We start from the raw sequence: 21,605 nt of genomic DNA on the forward strand, positions 1-21,605 counted from the left end.
CATATATCCAGTAATTCCAATATATCCATGACATTCATGATTTCCTTAAGTGCCTGAGGGTGATAGTTTGTAGAGGTATTTAAAACTGTATTAAAATACCCCAACATAATAATAGAGTCTAGTGTTGCTTGTAGAGTTGATAAATTCTTATATATATTTTCATAGAACCTTGGATCATCATTATTTGGAACGTATAGGTTAATAAGCCATATCTGTTTATTGTCCAATAACATATTTAATATATCTACCTTGATGATCTGTTTGGACAATTTGCACATATGGATCAAAATTACTGTTAATTAATGTCATCACCCCGTTTACATTTTTTTGCCCATGGGAGAAATATATTTCACCCCCCCAGTCCTTTTTCCACAAAACTTAATCTAAAATTGTTGAATGAGTTTCCTGTTAACAATAGATATTAAATTCCTTCTCTTTTAGCCAGGTAAATACTGATCGTCTTTTCTTATCTGCTAGGCCATTACAATTATAACTGGCTATACTTATTTCTCCACTTATCATAATGAGACACAAGTTTCAATTCTATTTATCAAAACATATGTTTGTAAACGTACCATTAAAAAGTAACATGATGATTGAGTGTCTATATAGCTGTACCATGATATTTGCATTGCTACTAAGTAAACCTCCAATTGGTCCCACTATTCCACCCACTAAAAGCCCTCCTCCCAGGGAAATCTTTTACCGAACAAGGCAATCTTCTGTATTCCACCCCTACTTTGTCACAACACAAATGATTGGCTCAAACGCATTAAGGAAAGAAATTCTACAAATTAACTTTTAACAAGGCACAGCTGTTAATTGAAATGCATTCCAGGTGACTACCTCACGAAGCTGGTTGAGAGAATGCCAAGAGTGTGCAAAGCTGTCATCAAGGCAAAGGGTGGCTACTTTGAAGAATCTTAAATATAAAATATTTTGATTTGTTTAACACTTTTGGTTACTACAGGATTCCATATGTGTTATTTCATAGTGTTGATGTCTTCACTATTATTCTACAATGTAGAAAAATAGTAAAAATAAAGAAAAACCCCTTGAATGAGTATGTGCATCCAAACTTTTGACTGGTACTGTATGTTTGCTTATGTACGGTACAGTGTCAAACACCAGTATATTGGGCCATTCCATATGAAGAAAGAATAATGATGTCCATGAAATGTGTATTTTACGTACACACACACACACACACACTCTCACTCCCCTTCACACATGTGTAGTAGGTGCAGTGAATTAGTTCACAAACAGTTGACTAGTGTGTGGTGGGTTTATCACAGGGGGCTGGTGCTGCGTCGTGCAGGAAGAAAGAGCGTAAGGCTGTGTGTGAGGAGAGGAGTCCTGAGATGGAAGCTGAGTCTGCTGGGGGAGAGGAGGATGAAGATAAGGAGCACGTCGTAGGGTCACTCAACATCACAGACGAGATGAAACGCATGCTCAACCAGTTGTGAGTGGCCCAACCTTTGACCTGTGTTATGTAACTTCCTGTTTTGCCTAAATTGCTAATGAGTGCTGGATCTTTGCCGTTGATCGATTTTTGACCTGGTTTAGTTCAAGGACTAAGGTCAAAATGTTATCCAAATAACTGTGTGGTTTGAGCCATACAATATGATTCTTGGAATTATATCCCCACTGTAGTGTGTCTCGTTAGATAGCATCTCCTAGTCAGTTTCATGTGTGCTTTGTTACTGTGTCATGTTTTCATCTGTCTGTCAGTCACTGTCTGTCTGTCTCTCTGTTTTCTTTCTCTTCCCTGTCCTCTTCATTTTGCAACCCTTTTCAAATGTGCATGCCTTTCGGTTTGGTTTCCCCCCTCCCTTTTTGTCTTCTCTCTTTTCTCCCCTCCCTTTCCACCTTCATGTCTCCTCTCTTTTTTTCTGTCCCTCCCTCTCCCCACTTCTCCATCCTCTCTTGTATGCAGAACTTGCTCAGATGATAATTCCTTTGTCACCAGGAGGGAGACGTTTGACTTTGATGACGACTGTGACAGCCTGGCTTGGGAGGAGAATGGGGAGACACTGCTCCTCTGGGAGGACTTCGCCAACTACAACACCCCCTGTGCTGCAGCCAGCGCTGCTGCAGGTGCCTGTGCTGCAGCAGAAGGACAAGGGGAGGGCCCTGGGCAGGTTAGTGCTGCCCCCTACTGTTCATCTAAAAGCATTGTCTGGGAACTTAAAAAAAAAAAAAAGTCAGTTGTCTCCGTTGATGAATCACCTCATGCCCTAGTGCTGTAAGGTCTTTATTCTGAGTGGCCTCAGAGAATGTAAAGGAAATATATGTCAATACAACTGTGTAATTATTTATTTGAATGTATTTTATTATTTATTGTCTAATTATGTGTTGTGTGCTGTTTAATTGTGTGTTCGACCAATGTTTATCTACCTTATTTATCCATCTACATTCTACAACTGTACGAATGTTAACTGTATAAAAGTGCTTATTGTAGATAGCGCAAGTCTCCAAGCGGCAAAAAAAGATGGCGCCGTACTGGATGGCCACCGTTTTGCAAGCTCCAACCCAACTTTGCTATTTTGTTTTATTATTGCATTGTTGGGTTTTGAGCTTGCAAGAAAGGCATTTCACTGTACTTGTGCATGTGACATTAAAACTTGAAACTTGCAAAGTAAAGTCTACTACTGTATTTTGAATGTTGCTACAGTACACATAGTTTAAATGGGTCTGTTGTGGATTGATAGGCCTCTCAGGATGGCAGTCTGGGCAGCCTGATAGACGAGACCGAGATGCTTTTCCAGAACCGAGAGAAGGAGTACCAGGAAACCATGGGGCAAATAGAGGTGGGAGATCAAGAGAACAGAGGTCATAGTTAATGTTGTGTGACTCACTCTCTTGTGTGTTAGTCATTCATTCTTATTCATATTTGTCTACAGTCCATCTTTACCCCCCAACCTCTGTTCTCCTTTCGATCACCTCTCTGACTCACCCTCTCACATCTCCTCCCATTCTTTTGCTCTGACTCTTACATCATTCACCTCCCTCACTCTCTTTCACTCCTCCTCTCTCCCACCTCTCTGATTCTCTTTCTCCCCACCAGTATGAGTTGGCTACAGCTAAGAGTGATATGAACCGTCACCTACAGGAGTACATGGAGATGTGTTCTATGAAGAGAGGCCTGGATGTGCAGATGGAGACCTGCAGACGACTCATTAAGGGTTCAGGGGGCAACGGCAGGTCAGACATGCCTCTTTCTCCACACATGATGAGAAACAATGTAATTTCAATGCAATGGGGCACTTTTCCATTTGATGCCAACACGTCAACATTAATCAGTCTCCATTTTATTTCATTGTTGTTTTTTTGTAAAAAAATATATATATTTACCATCAAAGACATTGTTAGTTGTTTCTCCTCACGTGTTATTAAGCACTAGTCTAGACAAGTAATTCTGGACTTGCTCTGTCAATACAGTCGGCCTAATCATACAGAGGATATGACTGACATCTTCCTTATTTCCTCCCTCTGATATAGGAAATCTCCATCATTTAGCTCAGTGGCGAGCAGCGACTCAGGGAACAGTGATGAGATCCAGGAGGAGCTGGAGAAGGACGGAGAGGCAGTAGGAGGGGTCAGCTGATAACTGAATCCTGACCCTTGACCCTCCGGCCCCTCCACCACCTGATCCAGCAGAGATGATGGAGGAAATGCTGTGATCCTCCTCTCCTTCAGCAGATTTCCAGTTGATCTAGGAGGAGTCCTCTGGACAATGTAAACTATTGGTGCTTCACCGTTTATTACCCATACAGGGATGAACTTGTATTCCTCAACAAGGTGCAGTTGTGGTTCTTCCTCACTGCTTCTCACTGTCCTATCACGGACAAAAGTGCTCACCCCTACTCAACACAAATATCTCCACACACACTCAACTTACTGTACACCTATGGTCATTTAACTGTGTATTCACCCCAGTATTCATCCTAACCGTGTTAAGATACAGAAATCCGGACATATTCAGCCATTAGAGGGTCTATCAAAGTGGTCCATATGATATATTTCAGAGTAAGTGTTGGCAGGGAAATTGCATTTCATGTACTAAAGAAGTCAGTCTTCACACACTGAAGTCAGATTCGGATGCACTCTTGAGATTGCCTTACTGTAGATGTCATTGCTTATACACATACAAAGAAGGCCCAGAGTGCCTTTGCAGGTACTGTAAAGTCAGTAAATGTGTCCCAGTTCCCCCATATCTGGACACAGCCATCAGATGAGGGGTAAAACTGAGTTGAAGTACTGTACTATGCAATAAGCAAGCCTTATTTTTCTGGACTAACCTCCATTACTTTGCTGACCAGTTATGATTTGTCTATTAATCTGACAGCCTAGAAGACTTGGGGCCAGATATACGAAGCATTTGCACTAATGCAAATTTACACCTATCATTTTCAGAAGGCAATCAAAAGAAAACAGAGACCTAAATACAAAGCTAAAAGCTAAACCACAACACTGTCTTAATTTACTTTTCGTTTATTCTCTCGTTCTTTCTCTTAACGTCTCTACCTTTTTCCTACATTTTTTTATTTATTTTTTTAAATCTCTCTAAAACAAAAAAGGCGAAACCATTGTACCAGTGCCAACTGTACATCTGGCCTCAACATGGTGTCACTCAGTATTTTCAGAGGGTAAATATGAACAAACATGGTCATTTAAATAATACCCATGTGCCTACTGATACGAGCCTGGTCTCAGATCTGTTTGTGCTCTTTAGCCAACTCCAATGGTTGGTTTGGCATGATAATAACCATAGGAGTTGGCAGAACAGCTTAAACAGATCTGGGACCAGGCTACTGATATGTACGCTGGACTCAATTAATATGAATTGCCTTATTACGTTTGTTCTATTTTTGTTCAATTCTACTTTAGCATGAACATTTATCATTTATGATACACACAGCCTGTTATGGATGTTTGTTTAGATTTCATCGTTTTGTATGCTCTCCAAAAAAATGTAAAAGAGCAATTTTGAATCATAAAAAAGGATAATCACATTTCAATTGTTCATGATTTTTGACATTCGTAATTTAATATATCTGTTAGTTTCTTTGGGAACAGTCATGGCTGGCAGGGATTTGCTGGCTGCAAGTTTCATATTTGTATTTTATGTGCAGAATGCAGCTGAATTCTGAACCATATATTGCAAACAATTTATTCAATAAAAAGATTGCACTTTATTTTAACATGTTCTGTCTTGGGGCAGATAGCAAATTGACAGCCTACTGTGTAAGATTTAAATTTGTACTTGATTACAAATATAATTCATCTGAATTACTGTAACGTTGCAACACATTTCAGACAGTTGTAGCGGTCTTTATATGTACCACAGGAGAACCAAGAAATGAAGAGCGACACCACAGCTGTCTTTTATGTCGATCTGCAATAGTATTGTGAATAGACAGGACAGGAACACATCAGTCTCCAATGCACCATCTGACAAGTTGTTCTTTCTCTCTCACTGTTTTCTCAGACTCACACAATCACAGTCATACATAAAGCCATAATGTATAGTATAAAATAATAACCAGTCCTTGTTACGATCGTTTGAAGAACTGGACCAAGGTGCAGCGTGGTAGGCGTACATATTACTTTTTAATAAAAATGACACCGGAAAAAACAACAACGAACGTAAAGCTATATGCAGTGCAGAAAGCAACTACACACAAACAAGATCCCACAATCACAGGTGGGGAAAAAGGGCTGCCTAACTATGATCCCCAATCAGAGACAACGATAAACAGCTGCCTCTGATTGGGAACCATACTAGGCCAACAAAGAAATAGAAACCTAGATATGCCCACCCAAGTCACACCCTGACCTAACAAAATAGAAAATAAAAAAGGCTCTAAGGTCAGGGTGTGACAGAGGCTCCGGACCGTGGATCGTCGCCGGAGGCTCCGGACCGTGGACTCTGGACTGCCGACCGTCGCCGGAAGCTCTGGACTGCAGACCGCCGCCGGAGGCTCTGGACTGCAGACCGCCGCCGGAGGCTCTGGACTGCAGACCGCCGCCGGAGGCTCTGGACTGCAGACCGCCGCCGGAGGCTCTGGACTGCAGACCGCCGCCGGAGGCTCTGGACTGCAGACCGCCGCCGGAGGCTCTGGACTGCAGACCGCCGCCGGAGGCTTCGGGCCATGGATCGCCGCCGGAGGCTTCGGGCCATGGATCACCACTGGCAGGAGAGATGGTTGACATTAGCATGATTTTGTGTCCGTCAAACAGTGTCCGTCAGGCATTGGTAGTGGAATTATATAAAAGCCCAATAGCCTTGTGTATTAAAATGTTAAACTATTTACACAATTTATTTAAAATTGATCCAAGAGCAGATGGGGCTCCAGAGTGGTACAGCGGTCTAAGGCACTGCATCTCAGTGCAAGAGGCATCACTACAGTCCCTGGTTCAAATCTAGGCTGTATCACATCTGGCCGTGATTGGGAGTCCCATAGGCCGGCACACAATTGGCCCAGCGTTGTCCGGGTTTGGCCGTCATTGTAAATAAGAATTCGTTTTTAGCTGAGTGGCCTAATTAAATACATTTAAACAAATGTATGGACTTAAGTATGCAATAGTCATCCTCGTGGGGAATCTTAGCCTGGTCCTGTGCTGCCTCTGAGGCCTGGCTGTTCTTGTTCCTCTTCTTGGACCACTAATTGTTACCACAAAAAATACAATGTTAATGGCTAATATTGTTAGTACATTTCTACACTTCTATAGTTTTAGGCTACTACATGATACTCAAATTTTACCTATACCCATCATGAGCTTGTTACAACCTGGCCTATGAATGAACATTTACAACGTAGGTGCACACAAGTCGAGAGAGAAATTTGAGGTGGCAAACAGTGACACATGGACAGACAGTGACACATGCAATACCGCCTTGCACACTCTTGCCTGCATCTAGCTGATCTAGGGTGTAATCATTAGTCCAACAGTTGCAAACGAGAGCTTCTATTGGATAAATACAGGTATATTTATCCCTGTTTCGTTCTGTTTAAGACCACTGTGTTGCAGTGTATTTGGTTTGCATGAAGGAAATCGCACTAAGCTACTTCTGGTGGCCTGGATCGGAGGGAAGCATTGAGGTGAAAGTGAAAACATGTTCCTCATGTCAGAAGGTTCGCAACGTACCTCAACTTGCACCTCTTAATCCATGGGTTGGCCAGAGGAGGCATGGCAGCGCATACATGTCGACTTCGCAGGTCCAATTGAAGACAGAATGTTTCTCGTGGTCGTGGATGCTCATAGCAAGTGGCCAGAGTTAGCCATCATGAGGTCTACAACTTCTGAGAAGTGTTTAGTCGGTTCGGATCTCCACTCCGACTTGTTAGCGACAACAGAAGGCAGCTAGTGCCCCAAAAAATGGTTCATACAGGTGAATGGTGTATCACCCATCTACCAACAGGGTGGCAGAGATGTTGGTATAGACCATGAAACATCTCAGAGTCAAGCGACACCGCACTATGCTTGAACAGCTTCCTGCAATACAGGAACACCCCTCACACAACCACCTGCCTGCATTGCTACTCATGAAGAGAGAACTATGCACAAGCTTTGACCTACTCAAACCAGCGAACGCAGAGGAGACAGTGCGACGTCAACAAGAATGTCAAGTCAAATGTCATGAACTGAGCGCAAAGGACAGAAATCTGAATCCGGGAAAAACTGTCTTAGTGTAACTGCTCTCGTTGGTGGTAGGAAGAGTAGACCAAAGTGCAGCGTGGTAAGTGTTCATAATTTATTATATATATCGAAAAACTTAAACAAAGAAACGAAAGCCAACAGTTCTGTCAGGTCCCTGATAACAAAACAGAAAACAACTACCCACAAACACAGGTGGGAAAAGGCTGCCTAAGTATGATTCCTAATCAGAGACAACGATAGACAGCTGCCTCTGATTAGAAACCATACTCGGCTCAAAACAAAGAAATACAATACATAGAATGCCCCCCCCACATCACACCCTGACCTAACTAAACAGAGAAAAACGTCTCTCTCAGGTCAGGGCGTGACAGTACCCCCCCCCCCCCCCCCCCAAAGGTGCGGACTCCCGGTCCGGGTGGGCATCTACCCTTGGTGGCGGCTCCGGTTCGGGGCGTAGCCCCCACTCCGCCCGCTGATCCCTCCGCTTTTGTATTGCCGGACCGTGGATTGTCGTCGGAGGAACCGGACCGTGGATCAGTGCCGGAGGCCCTGGACTGCAGACCACAGCTGGAGACTCTGGACTGCAGACCGTCGCTGAAGACTCTGGACTGCAGACCGTCGCTGAAGACTCTGGACTGCAGACCGTCGCTGAAGACTCTGGACTGGGGAACATCGCTGAAGACTCTGGACTGTGGACCGTCTCAGGAGGTTCTGGACTGTGGACCGTCTCAGGAGGTTCCGGACTGTGGACCGTCTACGGAGGTTCCGGACTGTGGACCGTCTACGGAGGTTCCGGACTGTGGGCCGTCTACGGAGGTTCCAGACTGTGGGCCGTCTACGGAGGTTCCCGACTGTGGACCGTCTCAGGAGGCTCCGTGCCATGGATCATCACTACAGGTTCCGCGCCATGGATCACCACTGGAGGCTTCTTGCCATGGATCATCACTGGAGGCTTCGTGCCATGGATTATCACTGGAGGCTTCGTGCCATGGATTATCACTGGAGGCTTCGTGCCATGGATTATCACTGGAGGCTCCGGGCCATGGATTATCACTGGAGGCTCCGTGCCATGGATCATCCCTACAGGCTCCGGGCCATGGATCATCACTGGAGGCTTCATGCCATGGATCATCCCTACAGGCTTCGTGCCATGGATTATCACTGGAGGCTCCGGACCATGGATTATCACTGGAGGCTTCTTACGTGGATCTGGAACCGGTCTCACCGGACTGGGGAATGTCGCTGGAGGCTCCGGACTGCGGGACGTCGCCGGAAGCTCTGGACTGGGAAAGCGCACTGGAGGCCTGATGCGTGGGGCTGGCACAGGTGGCGCCAGACTGGTAACACGCACCTCAGGGCGAGTGCGAGGAGCAGGAACAGGACACACCGGACTGGGCAGGCACACTAGAGACCTGATGCGTGGGGGTGGCACAGGTGGCGCCAGACTGGTGACACGCAACTTAGGGCAAGTGCGTGGAGCAGGCACAGGATATACTGGGCCGTGGAGGCGCACTGGAGGTCTCGAGCGTAGAGCTGGCACAACCTGTCCTGGCTGGATGCTTACTTTCGCCCGGCTAATGCGGGGCGCTGGTGCAGGACGCACTTGGCTGTGAATGCACGGTGCTTGCTCAGTCACTCGCTCCCCATGGTAAGCACGGGGAGTTGGCTCAGGTCTCCACCCTGACTCTGCCAATCTCCCCGTGTGGCCCCCCCCCCCAACAAAAAAACATGTGGGGCTGCCTCTCGTGCTTCCGTCGTTGCCATGCTAGTTCCTTGTCTCGTCGCCGCTCTGCTCTCGCTGCCTCCACCTGTTCCCATGGGAGGCGATGCCATCCAACCTGGATCTCCTCCCACGTCCAGGATCCCTTTCCGTCCCGGATGTCTTCCCAGGTCCATTGCTCCGGACCACGCTGCTTGGTCTTTTTGTGGTGGGATCTTCTGTGACGATCGTCGCAAGGAGAAGACCAAGGTGTAGCGTGGTAAGTGCTCATGATCAGTAATTATTATAACTCAGAACACTAAAACAAAATAATAAACAACGGAAAATGAACGTCACGTTCTGCAGGCTTATTGAGCTGTACAAAAACAAGATTCTACACTGAAGGAGGGAAAAAGGGCTGCCTAAGTATGATTCCCAATCAGAGACAACGATAGACAGTTGCCTCTGATTGGAAACCATACTCAGCCAAAACAAAGAATTACAACACATAGAGAAATAAAACATCTCTCTCAGGTCAGGGCATGACAGTAATCGACTAGCCGGACTGTTCCCCGGACTCCGTGTGTAGGGATTTGTACAATGCATGGACAAGGCTATTGAACTTGACATTGGTGTCTGTCTTTATTCCTTTATCCAACATATCATACTGAAACATGGTATCAGAAGTGTCTCGAAAACCACACGTTTGTTATTTTTGTAGCTAAGTACAGTATAGGCGCAGTTACGTTCCATATGTGAACACATGCCGATTCCCACTCCTAGTTACAACACTGATCAACTCGTTGTTAGCTGGCTAGCTAGCATCACTACCTACCTCGATGACTGAAGGCAAAGAAATCTCCAATTCCATCGCTATGGCAGCAAACATTCCACCACCATATCCCATAGTTCTCACAGGGGACTGGAATACTAATTGGGACAATTTCAGGGATGAATTCGAGGACTATGAGCTGGCGACCGGTCTACATGAGAAACCCAACGAGGTACAAGCGGCAACTCTGAGGAGTTTAATGGGCAGCGAATGCAGGCATATCTACCGGCACAATCTCACCCTCACAGCACGACAACAGTGTGATGCATTGGAGAATTACTTCAAACCCGCCAGAAACGTAATTTACGAGCGGTTCGTTATCGGAAGCTGCAAACAGGAAGAGGGTGAGTACACAACTTTGTAACCCATTTGAGAGAAAAATCCGCCACTTGTGAATACGGGGGATTGAAAGATGAATTGATTCGTGACAAAATAGTACTGGGAATTGCAAATGAGAATACGCGCCAGCATCTACTGAGAGAGAGAGAGGCTTAACATTAGTAACTGCCATCGAAATGTGCCGCACTGCTGAAGTCACTGACATGAGAATGAGAGCAATGGAAATCGAAACCCCACGCTCCGACGTTGATACTGTTCACGCTGTTGCTAGGCAGACATTCAGACAAAACATCGAGGCAGAGTAATTCACCACGAACGGTGAACACAGAGCGCCCCGTAGCATGTAAATACTGTGGGAATACACACACACGTGGCAAAGAGCACTGCCCTGCCTATGGAAAACCATGCAGAGCTTGTGGAACTAATAATCGCTTTGCAAAAGTGTCTCAAAAGCAAAAAAAAAGGTGAGTGAGGGCAAGATTCACTGTGTTGATGATGTCACTCAATGTTCAGAGCTGAACAGTGAAATTGACATTTACATGCATGAATCCATTGGGGCTGTACACTCGAGGGAAGAAATGGTTTGTGACACTACGATTACACAACAAGCAACAACAATGTCAACTGGATTCCGGTGCTACATGCAACGTAATGAGCTACAAAGACAAAATCAATCTGTCACCTGGCACACATCTATTTCCCAGCGATACTAGACTAAAGCTGTACTCAGGAGAGCTAATGAGCTCTATGGGCACCTTTTGAGACCGAATGTGTTATTCGGGGACGCAAACACAAGTTGGAGTTTGAGATTGTGAAAACCAGTTAATATCCTCTCCTCTCAGGCTCTAAATGCGAACGCCTGGGACTGATGCAGTTCACTGTTCCAAATGACCTGCACATTGTGGATCCTGTCCAGCATGGACCCCTGTCCAAAGAACAACTACTCAGCAGATATGACAATGTATTCAACATGCCCGTTGAATCAGTGCATGGGGAGGTACACTTTGAAGTGGATGAGAGCATCACTCCAGTCCAGTGTGCTCCTCGCAATGTGCCCATTGCAATGAAAGTCGCTGTGAAGGCCCAGCTGGACAAGTATGAGGCCGATGGCCACATGACATCTGTGACCGAACCAACTGACCGGATCAGCAATATGGTCATAGTGAAAAAAAACAGAGAAGCTGAGGGTCTGCATCGACACAAAGCATCTGAACCAAGCACTGAAACGATCCCACTACATCATGCCGACACTAGAAGATGTCCTCTACAAGCTTCCCAAGGCCAGGATTTTCACCTTGGTGGATGCCCGAGATGCATTCCTTCAAAGCAAGCTGGATGAAGAAAGCAGCTTCATGACTACCTTCTGGACCCCCTGGGGTCGGAAACGCTGGCTCAAGCTCCCGTTTGGTGTCTCAGTGGCACCTGAGGTATACCAACGCAAGCAGCACAAGTTACTGGCTGGGCTCAAGGGCATTGAACCCATCGCCGATGATGTCCTGATTGTAGGCTGTGGTGACACAGACGAAGAAGCAGAACGCGACCACGATGTGAAGCTCCAGGCACTGATGGAGCGCTGTCGATCAGTTAAGCTTCGTCTTGGCCTGAAGAAGCTGCAGTTCAAGGTGAAAGACGTCAACTTCCATGGCCACATTCTCTCAGCAAAAGGCCTGAAGCCGGACCCACACTTGACATGCCAAACCCGTCTGATGCAAAAGGAGTACAGCGTCTCATCGGTTTTACAAAGTATCTTGCAAAGTTCATGCCACACCTATCAGCAGTCTGTGAGCCTCTGCACCGGTTGCTGGACAAAGACACACCATGGCACTGGCTACCCAAGCACGAGGCCGCGGTGCAGGAGATGAAATCTCTGGCTTCATCCATGCCAGTGTTGCGCTACTACAACTTCACGAAGCCTGTCACAATCCAGAGCGACTCCAGCCAAAGGGGACTTGGATGCTGCCTTATGCAGGAAGGCCAGCCCGTTGCGTTTGCCTCGAGAGCGCTCACACCCACCGAACAAAACTATGCACAAATTGAGAAAGAGTGCCTTAGCATCGTCTTCTCCTGCCAGCGATTCCATCACTAGTTATATGGTCGAGAGCTGGTCACCGCTGAAACTGACTACAAACCACTCATTGCCATATTCAGTAAACCCCTCCTCAACGCGCCCAAGAGGCTTCAAAGCATGCTCCTGACTCTTCAAAACTACAGCCTGAAGGTCACACACTGAGCAGGGCAACAGCACAATGTACAGGCAGAGGCACTGCCTATCAGTGGCAGGCCATCTGTTTGCTACAGCAGGAACAACAAGATGTTCAACAGATCAATCAGGCAGACTACTTAAACGTCACAGATCACCGCCTAGCCCAGATCAGGCAACACACTGACAAGGACAAACACCTACAGTCACTGAAGTCCATGGCTCTCGCAGGATGGCCATACCTGAAAGAGGAGACACCTTTCACAGTGAGAGAATACTGGACCTTTCGAGATGAGATCAGCATGCAAAATGGCGTCTTGTTCAGAGGTCAGAAGGTCATTATTCCCAAATCACTACGTCCAGAGATACTTACCCGGATACACTCCAGTCATGTTGGAGGTGACGCATGCTACCGCCAGGCTCGTGAAACATTATACTGGCCAAACATGCATGCAGAAATGAAAGACTTTGTCAGCAACTGTACCACATGCAACGAGTACGCTCATGAACAGCAAAAGGAAACCATGATGTCACACGAACTGCCCACAAGGGCCTGGCAAATCATCAGCATGGACTTATTCAGCCACAGACAAAAGGACTATCTTCTCATTGTTGATCACTACTCTGACTTTTGGGAAATTGAACTTCTCCCTGACTTGTCTGCAGAGACGGTCATAAAGCGCTGCAAGGCGCAGTTTGCATAGGCAAGGTCAGCCTGACAAGGTAATCACGGACAATGGCCCACAATTCCCTGCACAGTTCAAGCATTTCGCCTCAGAATGGGAGTTTGACCACATGACCTCCTTTCCAAGACACCCAAAAGCAAATGGCAAGGCAGAGTCAGCTGTCAAGACTGCAAAAAACCTGTTAAGTAGGGCCGTGCGCGACAGCAACGACCCATGGAAAGCGATCTTACAGTGGAGGAACACGCCCACCGAAAACATGGACAGCAGCCCAGCACAACGCCTTCTGTCCAGACGTCTGAAGACTACCATCCCCGTAGCTAACAAGCTACTTGAGCCCTGCGTCATGGTTGGCATCACGGACAAACTGCGTCACAGAAAGCAGCTCGCTAAGGGCTTCTATGACTGGACTGCTCGAGACCTACCAGAGCTGGAGGTGGGTGAAATGATAAGGATGAAACCGCTGCCGGGAGACCACACAGAACTTTGGAGGCTGGGCACATGCCTACAGAGAGTTGCACCACGTTCTTACCTGGTGGATGTTGGTGGCTCCCTCTATCGTCGCAATCGGGTGGATCTGCGCGTAGCAGAGCAGACAAACCAGAACACGCCATACACTCACCTAGATGAGCTGGATCACAGTCCAGGCCTAAGGGTAAGGGGTGCAGAATTGAGACATGAGCCAACTGAAGGTGAGGCTTCTACCCCACCAAGCTCTCCAGCTCGTGGCCCTAATCCTACCCCTGTCAGAGCCCATACTTACTCACGGGTGGGTCGGCTGTGCAAGCCACCGGACAGGCTTACTCTGTAAGCAAGAGACTGTGTTAACTTGTCTCTGTTAACCTCATTATTAAAGAAGAAAAAAAGGAAGATGACAACTGAAGTAAAAAGAAAATGTCATGCTTTTTCAATTGTTATGACTTGACTGTTAAGAACTTAATGTTATGCCGTTATGTTTGCACTTTCTATTGAAAATGATGATTTTACGGAGTCTAGTTGATAGGTAATTGACTAGCCGGACTGTTCCCCGGACTCCGCGCGTAGGGATTTGTACAATGCATGAACAAGGCTATTGAACTTGACATTGGTGTCTGTCTTTATTCCTTTATCCAACATATCATACTGAAACAGTCACTACTATCATGGGACTTGTATTAATTGTTTATGCTGTATTGTTACAGCGTTCAACCCAAATAATGGAAACCGAAATCAAAAAACATGATTTATTTTTATTTTTATCAAACCCAAACCGAACCAACTTCACTGGGGGCAGGAGTGTTTTTTTAGGACCATGCAGACGCCTACGAGCAGTAGGGTTGGCTGTTTGGAGTGTTTATCTGACCGGATAAAAATAATAATACAAAAAAATATTATGTCCCCCCCATTTCTAAAACCAAAGTTGCGCCCTTATCAAAAAGCACTAATCTCTCAGCACTAAAAACCACAGATGCATTTTTTGCCCCTCCCGTGGCTAGAAACCTACATCTAGGCAAATGTTCTCAGTGCAACTATGTTGATGGATATGGAAATACTTTATTTTGCCAAGCTTGTACAATGTTTTTACTTTACATGGCATTTGCATTTGTAATAATGTGGTTAACAAAATGTCTAATATTGCTGTCAAAACAAAGGGAAACTGTGGTCTTCTTTTGAGTTTGCAGATCCTGCAGTGTGTGAGTATGAGGCAAATAGGCTGTCCGTGGTTAAAGGTGTGTTTACACATGGGGCACAATCTGGGCCTCAAATGTCACTGTGGTTTTGGTAATGGATAGAGAATGGAAATTCAGCCCAACAGTGTTAGCAGCAATAACAATTTAGGGAAGGTTTCTATATTGACTGTCCACCACTCATGGAAAATGGAGCAGAAGATACGTTGGAAAGATTTTAGTACCCTGATGTGCTCTTGTTAGAAAATGTGTTTTCCCCTCAACATATTCTAATCGTGATTTCCCCTTCCCCCTCCCGCAAAAATCAAAACAAAACCGATAAGATAGAAAAAAATTAACCAGCTCTGATTTACATTGTGACTAACCTTTCAGTCAAAGCAATCTGACATATCCATTGATTTTAAGTGTGTGGTGTGTCTCTTAAAGTAAAAAAATAAAATAAAAAAGTAACAAGAAAGTTACATAACAATAACAAGGCTATATACAGGGGCTACGTGTACCAAGTCAATGTGCAGGGGTTCAGGTTAGTCGAAGTAATTTGTAAAGTGACTGTGCATAGATAATAAACAGCAAGTAGCAGGGGGATCAATGTAAGTAGTCTGGTTGGCCATTTTATTAATTGTTCAGCAGCATTATGGCCTGGGGGGTAGAAGCTGTTAAGGAGACTTTTGGTCCTACACTCGGCACTCCGGTACCACTTGCCGTGTGGTAGCAGAGCGAACAGTCTGTGACTTGGGTGACTGGAGTCTTTGACAATTTTTGGGGCCTTCATCTGACACCGCCGAGTATATAGTTCCTGGATGGCAGGAAGATTGGCCCCAGTGATGTACTGGGCCGTTCGCACGACCCTCTGTAGCGCCTTACAGTCAGATCCAGAGGAGTTGCCATACCAGGCAGTGATGCAATCGGTAAGGATGCTCTCGATGGTGCAGCTATAGAACTTTTTGAGGATCTGGGGACCCATGCCAAATCTTTTCAGTCTCCTGAGGGGGAAAAAGTGTTGTCGTGCGCTCTTCGCAACTGTCTTGGTGTGTTTGGACCATGATAGTTTGTTGGTGATGTGGACACGAAGGAACTTGAAACTCTCGACCCGCTCCACTTCAGCCCCGTCGATGTTAATGGGGGCCTGTACGGCCCTCCTTTTCCTGTAGTTCACAGTAAGCTCCTTTGTCTTGCTCACATTGAGGGGGAGGTTGTTGTCCTGGCACCACACTGCCAGGTCTCTGACCTCCTCCCTATAGGCTGTCTCATCGTTGTCGGTGATCAGGCCTACCAGTGATCACAAAAGAGTGATCAAATGAAGATTCTACTCGTGTACATTCATGCAGTTCATTTCAATATAAAGCTAACTCTACTGTATGAAAAACCAATCTCAAAATGCAAATGTTCCTTACTTCATCACTGGGAAAGATGCAAAACCATCCACATTCACCTCCCTCCCTCTCTCCCTCCATTCCACCTTCTTTCCACTCCACCCATCCATCCATTCTATATAAAAATAGGTAGAATGCCCATATTTCCAGTTCAGGGCTGTGGTTTGTTGAGGTTGAGGTATGTATGTGTGTGGTGGTGTGTGTGTCGTCCTGGGCTGGTTGGTACTGATCCTGGCTGGCCATCAGCTGACTGAGGGAACCGGTCTGCAGCTTCCAGGGGACTACACCATCTCTGGTCTCTTTCCCCTACACAAGTTGGCCCCCTCCAGCTCCAACCTACCAGCCCTGGGAGCCTGTAAAGAGTAAGTACAATAGCAAATATCTCACAAGAGGACATATTTTGTTAATCTATTTCCCTGGCATTTTAGTTAATTTTAGAGAATCAAGGAGTTATTGGGACTTGAATCAAACACTTTCTTTATATTATAGATTTATTTTGATTTTGCTTGCAATCAATTCTCTCCTATTCAGAGGGAAATTTAATAAACATGGCTATCATTTGATACAAGCCATGAGATTCGCTGTGGAGGAGATCAACAACGGTACCAAAAACCAGCATCTTCTCCCAGGGGTATCACTGGGTTACCATGCGTATGACACCTGCAATCAACCAGCCAGTGTGCTGGCCACTCTGGCCATGCTGGCCCAACAGTACCAGAGAACTTTAGGGAACAACACAGGTGGTGACCCGAGGGCAGTGGCAGTGATCGGGCCTGATAGTAGCAGTTACACCTTCACCCCTGCTGCAGTGCTGGGCTCTTATCTTGTGCCACAGGTACAGTGTATGGTCACCAGTAAAACTAATGCTAATATCTATTCTCTCTAGACTAAGAATGGAATACAGTTGTGACCATTTGTTTTAGTCTTCTTTTGCTCTTCCTTTTGATCTTACTTGTTTTTTCAAACCTATTTATATATGTAAATATTTATTCTTCTTGCCTCCTATACTTTATACTTTGTCCTCCTCCTCTTCTTCTTCCTCCTCTTATTTATCCTCCCCCTCCCCATCCTCCTCCTCCCTCTCCTCTTCCTCCTCCTCCTCCTCTTATCTGTGATATTTTTCCTAGATCTCCTATGAAGCCTCCAATGAGATGCTGAGTAACAAGCTCCTCTACCCAGCCTTCTTCCGCACCATCCCCAGTGACAAGAACCAGGTGGACGCCATGGTCCAGCTGCTGGTCCGTTTTAACTGGACCTGGATCGTTCTACTGGGCAGCGACGACTCCTACGGCCTCCAGGGCATAGAGAGTCTCTCTCTTCAGGCTGCTCACTTTGACATCTGCATCTCCTACCAAGGGATCATCCCCGAACTCACCTCCGCCAACAACCAGACCATGAGGAACATAGTCAAGAACATTGTGAAGACCAAGGTCAACACTATTGTCGTGTTCTCCAGCAGGACCAAAGTCAGTCAGTTCTTCCCGTTTGTCATAGAGCAGGGTGTAACTGGTAAGGTGTGGATAGGGACAGAGGACTGGTCAGTCGCCACTCTAGTGTCAGGGATACCAGGTATTCACACCATTGGGACTGTACTAGGCATCTCCATCAAATACACAGCAATAGCTGGGTTTGAGGAGTTCGAACGCCATGCTGTTCCAAAGTTACTTAGTGGCACCTCCAATGGCACGATGGACCTGAGTGTTGAATGTTTGCAAAATACGGACCTCTCCAGCATGGCAGCAAAAAACTTCTCTTTGGGGGACTATGACATCAAATCCTCTTATAATGTTTACAAGGCTGTATATGCTGTGGCACATGCACTGCATCAAGCACTTGGTTGTGGCTTGGGTGAATGCCAAAAGTCTGAAGTGCTACCTTGGCAGGTTAGTGTTTTCAAAATGGTGGTACTGTAGTCAAAAAGTCTGCTCTAAAGAAAGCGAAGTCCACTATAGACTTGATTGTCATGTACTATTGAAAATCAACAGTAAACCATGTTTACTATCACAGGTATGTTACAGTCATGTTTAGTGTATGTTCTTTGTCTTCTGTCTATCCCTCAGCTTCTGCCACTGTTAAAGCAGGTGAGATTCTCTGTTGGGAACTCCTCTATTTACTTTAATGAGAACGGAGACCCGCCCACAGGATATGACATCGTGACCTGGATTTGGAGGGGAACAGAGTGGTCTCTCCGTGAGGTGGGCTCTTATACTGCAGACCCCACTGACCTCACAGTGGACCCTGCTCAAATTGAATGGGGTAGTGACGACGGATACACAGGAAAAGTAAAGGCTCAGAATTACAGCATTTGCACAGTAGTATTATAATCATATCCATTGTCAGATGAAATTGCAGAATAGTTTTTGGGTACTATAGAAATAGAAAGTGAAACACCTGGTTATAGGTGGACATCGGTGTGTGTTTCTGGGTGTGTCTAGGAGGTGCCTCCGTCGATATGCTCCCCAGAATGCCCAAAAGGACACAGGAAGCTGCAGACGGGACAACACAAGTGCTGCTTCGACTGCCTGGCCTGTGCTGCTCACAACTTCCTCAACAAGACTGGTGAGATTACAGATTACACAAACCAGTTGCCTTGTATGCCCATCCATTGTCCAAGCCCTGTCTGTTAAAGAACATTCCATTTGTACTGTTTGAAAGTGTCCAGCAGGTGACATATGTTGCCCTTCCATAAACTGTCTCCTATAGCAGGTGGTAGCACTAGTTTTCAAGTTTCAAGTTTTAATGTCACATGCACACAAGTACAGTAAAATGCCTTTCTTGCAAGCTCTAACCCAAACAATGCAGTAATCAATAACAATGTAATACAACAAATAACAAGGTACAACTAAAACACACAATATATAAAAATAAGAAACAAGAAGAACACAATAAAGTAAGTAAGCATACTATATACAGGGTCAGTTCCAATACCATATTCACAATGTGCAGGGATACTGGATGGATAGAGGTAGATATGTATAGGGGTAAGGCAACGAGGCATCAGGATATATGATTAACAGGGTAGCAGCAGCATATATGATGATTGTATGTGAGTGTGTGTAGAGTCAGTATGTATGTGCATATTATGTGTGTGTGAGCAAATTATGGAGTGAGTGTTTATATGTGTGTTGGAGTATCAGTGTGTGTAGTGTGTGCATAGAGAATCAGATACAAAGGTCAACTCAGATAGTTTGTGTAGCCATTTTGTTAGCTATTTAGCAGTCTAATCGAATAACACATGATGGGAATACAATCTCTGATGGTGTTGTAATCAATGCTATCCATTCAATTATGGGGATGCTTTTAATCTCAATTAATGAATGTAGCTAAACCCCTTAATCTTTGGAAACTTGGTACTATAAATATTGAACTGACCCCAGCATTGATGTTATGGTATGTCACTCTTTAGGATCCACCCGGTGCCAGAAGTGTGAGCTTTACCAGTGGTCCCCAGCGGAAAGCGAGGTGTGTCTGGATCGGACAGTCCTACTGCTGGCCTGGGGCGGTCCCCTGTCTATCGCCCTGCTACTCCTCCTGGCTCTGACCTTGCTCATGACCCTGGGGACAGGGGTCATCTTCCTCCTCAACCTGGGCACCCCTGTGGTCAAGTCGGCCGGTGGGCACACCTGCCTGGTGATGCTTCTGGCCCTAACCGCCGCGGCTGCCAGTGCCCTGTGCCACTTTGGCTTCCCGTCTCGGACTGACTGCCTTCTCAAGCAGCCTCTCTTCGTCTTCAGCTTTACCATGTGTCTGGCTTGTGTCACCGTCCGTTCCTTCCAGGTAGTGTGTATCTTTAAGCTATCCTCCAAGCTTCCCCGGGCCTATGATACCTGGGCTAAGAACCACGGGCCTGAAGTCACTGTCCTCGTTGTTTCCATGACAGTTTTGTTGATCTCTGTGCTCCGTGTTACTCTAAACCCCCCATACCCCTCCCAAGACGTGGACTTCTACTCCGACAGCATCGTCACGGAGTGTAGTAACACCCTCTCTTTTTGGGCCATGATAGAGCTAGCCTACGTCTCTCTGCTCAGCACGCTCTGCTTCTCCTTCAGTTACATGGGCAAAGACCTGCCAGCCAACTACAACGAGGCCAAGTGTATCACCTTTAGTCTCATGATATACATGATCTCCTGGATCAGCTTCTTCACCATCTATTTTGTCAGCAGGGGGGAGTTTGCCATGGCCATGCATGTGCTGGCCATAGTGTCCAGTGTGCTCGGTATACTCGGTGGTTATTTCATGCCTAAGGTCTACATCATGGTGCTGAGGCCCCAAATGAACACAACGGCCCATTTCCAAAACTGTATTCAGATGTATACCATGAACAAAGACTGAAAGATATGTTTTCATCATAGATTTGCGTTTTGCATTTCTGGATACTTATTCCCAATCCATTGTATGGCTTTAAAAATGACATAGTAAATGTTGCTCTGCTCTTAGCTAGTAGAAAATACATGTTGTGGTCTTTCTTCAGTGTCTGTGTGTGATATGTCTGGTCTCCAAAATGTGGAAAAGGTTAAGGGGTCTGAATACTTTCCGAAGGCACTGTTGGTGTGAATACTGTCTGTGTGCCCTCTCACTTGGTATCTGCGGTAGCAGGATTCAGGAAAATAATCCTGCAGCAACAAGAAATGTGAATTATTATGTGGATTATAATTAATGGACATTTTTTATGGGTTGATACATTTTTCCTTAGGGCAAGTGAAGTCTGAAATTTAAAAATGTAAATGACAAACTTTAGAAGCCTTTAAAAAAAAAAAATACAGCACACGTTTGCATTCCCTGCTGTGCAGGAACATTCAGCAACAAATTGAGATCCTACATCGGTATAAGCCTCTGATTTGAAACCAGCTATCCCAAATATCCATACACATGTCCCATACTGCTCTGTTTTAAACATAGAGAATGAAAGAGGCTCTAGTGGCTGAAAGACCGTATTAGCATGAGCAGTGCCATTGAGGGCTTCCACCATTTTAATGTAGTCAACTGGGTGGGACTTCCAACTTCATTGGCGGATCCCTCTTGGTGACCCTGTTGGAGTCATGTCCAACTGGGTCATCAGGAGGGATCAGCCAATCGTGAAGATGAAAATTGACTAAGCCTCAATGGTGCTGCCACAGATGCTAAAATTGTGAATATATGAAGATCTA

At 45.7% G+C, this 21,605-nt stretch overlaps 2 protein-coding genes across 2 annotated transcripts in view; both read left to right on the forward strand.

Moving 5' to 3' along the window:
- The window catches only part of LOC106566805 (intermediate filament family orphan 2), a 28,801-nt gene extending 23,621 nt beyond the window's left edge, over positions 1-5,180 (forward strand). The window contains exons 5-9 of the mRNA XM_014135220.3: positions 1,296-1,462; positions 1,970-2,141; positions 2,712-2,810; positions 3,068-3,204; positions 3,502-5,180. Of these exons, the coding sequence (XP_013990695.1) occupies positions 1,296-1,462; positions 1,970-2,141; positions 2,712-2,810; positions 3,068-3,204; positions 3,502-3,607 (681 nt within the window). The 3' untranslated portion in view covers positions 3,608-5,180. The remainder of the gene's footprint in view (positions 1-1,295; positions 1,463-1,969; positions 2,142-2,711; positions 2,811-3,067; positions 3,205-3,501) is intronic.
- Positions 5,181-16,638: 11,458 nt separating this feature from the next.
- Positions 16,639-20,790, forward strand: LOC106566920 (taste receptor type 1 member 1). Its single transcript, XM_014135524.3, has 6 exons — positions 16,639-16,820; positions 16,990-17,293; positions 17,586-18,341; positions 18,519-18,740; positions 18,894-19,017; positions 19,865-20,790. The coding sequence occupies exons 1-6, from the start codon at positions 16,639-16,641 to the stop codon at positions 20,788-20,790; spliced, it is 2,514 nt and encodes an 837-aa protein (XP_013990999.2).
- The last annotated feature ends 815 nt before the right edge of the window (positions 20,791-21,605 follow it).

This window comes from Salmo salar, chromosome 13 (genome assembly GCF_965601325.2).
Source record: "Salmo salar chromosome 13, fSalSal1, whole genome shotgun sequence".
Lineage (NCBI taxonomy): Eukaryota > Metazoa > Chordata > Actinopteri > Salmoniformes > Salmonidae > Salmo > Salmo salar.